This window comes from Carlito syrichta, unplaced genomic scaffold, assembly GCF_000164805.1.
Source record: "Carlito syrichta isolate Samal-C Ts95f unplaced genomic scaffold, Tarsius_syrichta-2.0.1 Scaffold91638, whole genome shotgun sequence".
Classification (NCBI taxonomy): domain Eukaryota; kingdom Metazoa; phylum Chordata; class Mammalia; order Primates; family Tarsiidae; genus Carlito; species Carlito syrichta.
The window spans coordinates 41,209-48,402 of NW_007035734.1; the positions used below are offsets into that span (position 1 = coordinate 41,209).

Genomic DNA, 7,194 nt, shown 5'->3' on the forward strand with positions numbered 1-7,194 from the left:
CACTGCACTCCAGTCTGGGCAACAGAGTGAGACTCCAACTCAAAAAAAAAAAAAAAGATCTTACTATGTTGCCCAAGCTGACCTTGAAGTCCTAGGCTCGAGCAATCCTGTGTCCTCAGCCTCCCAAGTAGCTGGGACTAGAGGCATGTGCTACTATGCCCAGGGAGATGGTTTTAAAGATACTACCACTCCTAAACTTTCTTAAGAAAATTACACCTTAATTTCTTTAATTCATATAGATGTAGTCCGGGCTTGGTGGCTCAGCCTGTAATCCCAGCACTTTGGGAGGCCGCGGTGAGTGGACTGCCTGAGTCCGTGGGTTCGAGACCTGCCCCACACCCCCTCACACACACATACACAATACAGATGCACATACACAATCCAATTCTATAATTCTAAAAAATAAAACACCTCAAAAAATAATTGGGCTGAGATCTGAAGACATTGCTGTTTAAGGATGGATTCATTCATTTGGTCACACATCTGGTCACACATAATTAGGGAAGGTGATAAATGTCTTGGCTGTTGTCTTTGCTAGCATTGCTTCTTTTTTATTACTTCTTCAATTTGTGTACATTTGTACCTAAAATGTACAACTTTCAATTTTCAAGAATTTGTAAATAAATAAATAACCAATTTTGACACAAATCAATTTCAGCTTTTTTTTAGAAAATCCTGTGATTTTACTATTTATTTAGTTAGTGATATAGGAGTCTTGCTATATTGCAGTGACTATTCACATTGCAATCATAGCTTACTGCAGCCTCGTACTCCTGGGTTCAAGCAATCCTTCTGCCTCAGCTTCTGGAGTAGCTGGAACTACACCCACACACCACTGTGCTCAACTTGTTATTTACTTTTTTTTTTGGCCCTCTGATCCTGGTTTCCAGCTCCCTTCCACCCCCCGTCCAGAAATGTCTTCCGTGCTCCCTTAGGCTCCCTTGGGTGCCAAACAGAAGTGTCACGGCAGAAAGCACTGTGAGGAAGAGCACGGGATTGCCCTGGGTCAACAGCGTGCTCGGGCAGCTGGAGGCTGCAGCCATCCTTCACTTTTGCTTAGGGGGTATCTGTAATGAAGACGCTCCAAAGTGCTTGCAGTCCATGGGAGGTTAAGGAAATAATTACCTGCATAGAAATCCCGTAATTTACTTTTTAAAAATCTATTTCAGGCTGGGCACAGTGGCTCACACCTATAATCCCAGCACTTTGGGAGGCAGGTGTGAGAGGATTGCCTGAATCCAGGGATTCGAGATCAGCCTGGGCAAGTTGTTGAGACCTTGTCTCTACAATAAATCAAAAAACTACCTGGGTGTGGTGGCATGTGCCTGTGGTTCCAGCTTCTTGGAAGACTGAGACGGAAGGATCACCTGAACCTAGCAGGTCGATGCTGGGGTGGCCATGAGTGTGCGTGCCACTGCATTACAGCCTGGGCAACAGAGTGAGATGCCAACTCAAAATAAAATAAAATAAAATAAAAATCTATTTCATGAGATTAGAGAAGGATGTGAAAGGAGTACATGAAAGGAAGGCTCTAAATTGTTGAGCTAAAAGCATGGAACCAACCATGCTGCCCACTGAAACTGGACTGGATAAAAAAAAAAATATGGGAGATCGGGCGTGGTGGCTCATGCCTGTAATCCCAGCACTTTGGGAAGCCCAGGTGAAAAGATTACCTGAGCCCACGGATTCAAGAGCAGCCTGGTTAACTTCGCGAGACCTCATCTCTACAATAAATCAAAAAATTAGCCGGTCGTGGTGGCATGTGCCTGTAGTTCCAGTTACTTGGAAGGCTGAGGCGGAAGGATCACCTGAGCCCAGCAGGTCGAGGCTGCAGTGGATGTGACGATGCCACTGCACTCCAGCCTGGGCGACAAAGTGAGACTCCAACTCAAGATAAAATAAAAAAGTGTGGTACACATACACAATGGAATACTATGCAGCCATAAAGAAGGACAAATATATGGACTTTGCAGTAACTTGGATGGATTTGGAGTCTATCATACTCAATGATCTATCACAGAAACAAAGAACAGAGTCCCATATGTTCTTACTCATAACCGGACGTCGAACAATTATCATAATACTAGAAGAAAGGGATTGGCAGTTGTGGTAAACTGTCTGGGGCAGGGGAGTGGGATAGGCAGTTGAGGGAAACTGCCAGGGAAGAAGGGGCACACCTCATCAACAAGGGTATCTGCATAGTGAACATTTGTGTACCTAACCCTGAATTGTATCCCACATCTTTGAAATTAAAATTTTTTTTTAAATTGCTGAGCTGGAGAGTCTTTTTTTCCTTTAGAAAAACTCAGCTCTTACCTTTTGAAGACAGAGGTGGCTTACTGCCAGTGATTTGACTAGTTGGAAAAGCACCTCATCCACCCTTTCATATTGTCTGAAAGTCAAATTGTCAACGTTGCTTATTTTATTTAAGGTAGCAATTTTCAAACAGTCTGAACATCTTGGTAGAATGGGTAAGGGGGTGGTTTTTTAAGTTTGAGACAAATTTAGTGAAATAGTGTTAAATTTTATTTTGTTTTTGAGTTCAAGTCTCACTCTGTCACCCAGACTGAAGTACAGTGGCACGCTCACGGCTACCGCAGCCTCAACCTGCTGGGCTCAGGTGATCCTTGCACCTCAGCCTTCCAAGTAGCTGGAACTATAGGCACGCGCCTCCCACAAGTCTAGGCCATCTTAATAATTCTCACAGCTTTAAATGTGCTTGTTATATTTCTAAGAAGGTGATTTTACATCGACTCCCTCAAGGATCTTTATGTTTCTTGGACCATACTTTAGGAATAGCTGGTGTAATGTATTGTCTCCAAGACTGCATTTGGGTAGGATTCCACCAAACTGATTTAAATCAATAAGGAACTAGATACCCTCATGCAACAAGAATTCCAGAGATAGATTGTCTAGGCTGGTACAGTACCTATTTGATGTCTAGGAACTAGGTGGCTTCTATATTTCTTGCTCTGGCATTCATAGTATGTATGACTTACCTTGTGGCTTCAGGGTGACTGCTATGCCATCAGGCATCATATCTGCATTCTGGGCAAGAAGAATGAGGAAGACTTGAGGAAAAAATGCAAAGGACTTGTCCATAGTGAGACTTTGTCTTTTTTTTTTTTTTTGAGTCAGGGTCCTACTCTATCACCCAGGCTGGTGTGTAGTGGAATGATCACAACAATCACAGCTCACACTGCCTTGACCTCCTAGATTCAGGCAATCTTTCCACCTCAGCATTCCAAGTAGCTGGGACTACAGGCATGCACCACCATGCCCAGCTAATTTTTTTTATTTTTTTGTAGAGGCATGGTTTTGCTATGTTGCCCAGGAGGGCTCAAGCAATCTACCAACCTTGGCCTCCCAAGTTGGCTGGAGTGCAGTGGCACGCTCAGGGCCACTGCAGCCTCGACCTATTGAGCTTAGGCAATCCTTCTGCCTCAGCCTTTCAAGTAGCTGTAACTACAGGTGTGCACTACCACACCCGGCTAAGTTTTTGATTTATTGTAAAGACGAGTCCTCACAAGTTGCCCAGGTCTTTCTGTATAAGTTAGGAAGTGCCTAACTTATCCCAGTACAACATATTTAAAGTTTCCCAGGTCTCACCAAGTTGTCTCGACCCCTTGGGCTCAGGCAATCCTCTCACCTTGGCCTTCCAAAATGCTGGGATTATAGGTGTGAGCCACCGCGCCCAACCTGGTCCCTTGTTGATTGAAACATGTGGCACTGTATTTGTACATGACTGTACTTGAGGGCATCAAAGAAAAGGAGAGTGGAAGTGACTTTGTCTTTAGCCTTAGTAAAAGAATCCCTCTCACTCCCAAAGCCCTGTAAGTCCTCGTTCTTTTTCTTGCAGGTGCTTCGCATGATGGTTGGAGTGAATATCTCAGATGAGCAACTGGGAAGCATCGCAGACAGGACCATTCAGGAGGCTGATCAGGATGGGGACAGTGCCATATCTTTCACAGAATTTGTTAAGGTTAGTCAGTCATTTCTCTATTTGAAGAAGTTCAATTCTACTGCACAAGAGGGAGGGGGAAGCCATTACAATTCAGGGAAGAGCTTGGGAGTCCTGTAACCTTCATAACTGTTACTGGGTTTCCCCCCGCAGGTTTTGGAGAAGGTGGACGTAGAACAGAAAATGAGCATCCGATTTCTTCACTAAAGGACAGAGACCAAACTGTTCCTTTTGGTCTAGTATTTAAGAACTGGAACTTGACAGTCCTCCTGTCCACCAGCCCCACCTCCACCCCATGATTCCCCTTTTCCCAAAGTACTACTGCTGTTGCATGACAACCCCAAATATGTTCTGTCAACACAAACCTGCCTTTGGTGTATAAACAGGGCATTACAGAATGGTACACCCAGTCTATTTCTGTTCAGTATCCATTCACCAGTTCTCCATTTATAAATATCATCTTCTTCTGTTCTGCTGCTGAATGCCACACATCCATCCAGTCTGAGGAAGTGAGAGAGGGAATCATGCCAAGAACAAGCCAGCAAAGCTCTTCCACTGGATGTAGACTGTAGCCGTGCTGCCTTCCCGCCAGTGAGGCCTCGGCATGCTTTTTCAACCCTTCTTATATGTCCTTTGCTTCCTGCTTCTCTGTTACCTGACATACCATTCACTTAGTCTTGCAGTCTCCCTGCTTTTCATTGAGCCTCAAATTCTCTGTTCTCCGTAGTGCTGCAAGCTATGCCTGTTCTATGTATTTCTGACTTGGCAGAATAGTTCAGTGGTCTGGCAGTTTGTATCTACCTTTATTATTAAATGAGTCCCTGGACTGTTGCCTCTCCAGGAACTTTTTGATAACCAGCACTTCTCTTAGAAGAATGAGACCATCTATTGGTCTTCAGCACTCCGCTCTGACATCAGAGGCAACCCGGTGATGTCCTTTGTGAAAGATGGCCTTGGTGAGAGGTGTAGAGCCAAGTCTTCTAGGTTGCTTGCCCAGGTCACTCTGCTTCTGGTCTCTGATTCTCAGTTGATGCCCCTAGAGCTCCTCTTGTTAGTACAGTGTTGACTATTCAGAAAGTAACCATTTTTGCAGGTTTGCTTAGTTTTAGGACACTGGCACCACTAGAATTGTTGCTCTGACCATGTGCTTGGGGACTTTCTCATGGCTTTTTGAACAAGGAGCCTGGGCGCCCTATAAAGCCTCTTGTAGTCACACCTCTGCAGCATGGTTTATGCCTCAGTGTTATGTGCTGGAATGTTTTTTCACTTCACCTTTCCAAATAGAAAGATTAGTATAATGGAAGTGCCTAACTTATCCCAGTCCAATATATTTAAAGATTGTCTTCAATGTCTTGAAGTTTTGCACAAAATTCCTTATGAATTTACACTTGGCAAATGTTAATGCTGGAAGCCATAGTCAGTTTATATTAAGTCCAAAGCATTGACTGTACTATATCATTAGCTGCCTGGTTATATCAGCTTCCTAACTCCTTGTGTAGACCACTGCTAATCCCTTAGAAACAAGGGGTCTGGCACTGGTGACACAACCCAAGGTGGCATTACAGGTCTTTGAGCAAGCCACAGCAACTTCTCTGCCGAAGTCAGCTTAGTTTAGACTTCAAAAAGTCAGGCTGTTTCCATCCTAATGTATGTCTGTATGAGTCTATTCATCCATATATCTGCCCTCGGCTGACTTTCTCTGACTCATTGCTTGCTTGCTTGCTTGTTTCCTTGTTTTCTTGCTTTGGATGACTAAGATGTGTGCATAATTCTTTAGGAAGGGGATTGCTAAAATATACCACTGCAAAGGAATCGGGAAGGATGGAGAACAGGGGAGTGGCCAGGCTAGATGACTCAACTCTAAATGAATAAGGGATTCTTTATGAAGTATCAGTCTGATTTTGTGATCAAGTGATGTAATATAGGAATTGTATAAAAGGGAAGAATTGTCTGATACTGATCTGTTTAGAGAGGTACTTCAGAGGCTCCTTGATTTGCGTATTTAAAGTTCCTAAGATTATGGCTTTTCCCCATTTTGGCTGTATAGCAAACTGTTTTAATCCACGGTCGTGCCTTATTGTTCCATTGAAATTGTATCTTTGGTCCATCAATAAATACTTGTGGGTAAAACAAAATAAGCTGGTTGGTTTTGTCTTTGTGTTTTACACAAATTTTATATAATTCAGTCCTTTCTTCAAGTTCGAAATCACAAATATCGTCTCCCTTACTCAAGTTTATGTCTCTGCTGTCAGCTTCAGGTCTACTTTCCTGCTGCCTGCACATATGAAATGGATTCATTCATGTAGGGGCCAGCACTGTCTGCCTCTAGCCACAGTTTTGTTAGACTCAGTCACTTCTCATTCATTTCAGGTAAGATTTAATTTCTGTTTTTGTCTCCCCCACTTCTTAAATGTAAAAAAGGAGTTTAACTTGGTGGTGCACATCTGTAGTCCTAGGTACTTAGGAGGCTGAGGTGGGAGCATTTGAGGCTGGAGTGAACTATAATTGCGCCACTGCACTCTAGCCTGGGTGACAGAGCAACACCCTTCTCCAAATAATAAATAAATGAATCTTTTAAAAAAGTATTAGCGGCTGGGGTCGGTGGCTCAGCCTGTAATGTCAGCACTTTGGGAGGCCAAGGTGAGTTGATAGTCTGAGCCCACAGGTTCGAGACCCACCCTGGCAACTTGGCGAGACCTCGTTTCTACAATGAATCAAAAAAAATTAACCGGGTGTAGTAGTGCACACCTGTAGTTCCAGCTACTTGGAAGGCTGAGGCAGAAGGATCGCCAGAGCCCAGCAGGTTGAGGCTGCGGTGGCCAGGAGTGTGCCACTGCACTCCAGTCTGGGCGACAGAGTGAGACTCCAACTCAAAAATAATAATAATATTAAAAAAATAAAAATAAAAACGTATTAGCTGGGTGTGATGGCACATACCTGTAGTTCCAGCTACTCGGAAGGCTGAGGCGGAAGGATCGTCTGAGCCCAGCAGGTCGAGGCTGCAGTGGCCGTGAGTGTTCTACTGCCCTCCAGCCTGGGTGACAGAGTGAGACTCCAGTCAAAAAAAAATTTAGATAAGCCTTAAAATGGAGTCTGTCTTCCTTGTTATTAAGTTGCCCACCTCTTCATGTGTAGCCTCAGTGATATACTCTACTTTCACATTTTCTTTCTTTTTTTTTTTTGAGTTCTAGAGTCTCATTCCGCCTCCCAGGCTAGAGTGTAGTGGCATGCTC

The 7,194-nt window shown here is 43.9% G+C and overlaps 1 protein-coding gene across 1 annotated transcript in view; it reads left to right on the top strand.

The window, feature by feature from the left end:
- The window catches only part of CHP1 (calcineurin like EF-hand protein 1), a gene marked incomplete at its 5' end in the record, with an annotated part of 45,229 nt that extends 39,133 nt beyond the window's left edge, over window positions 1–6,096 (top strand). Inside the window, 2 exons of the mRNA XM_008059829.1 lie at window positions 3,860–3,982; window positions 4,115–6,096. Coding sequence (XP_008058020.1) covers window positions 3,860–3,982; window positions 4,115–4,168 — 177 coding nt within the window. The remainder of the gene's footprint in view (window positions 1–3,859; window positions 3,983–4,114) is intronic.
- Between the last annotated feature and the right edge of the window lie 1,098 nt (window positions 6,097–7,194).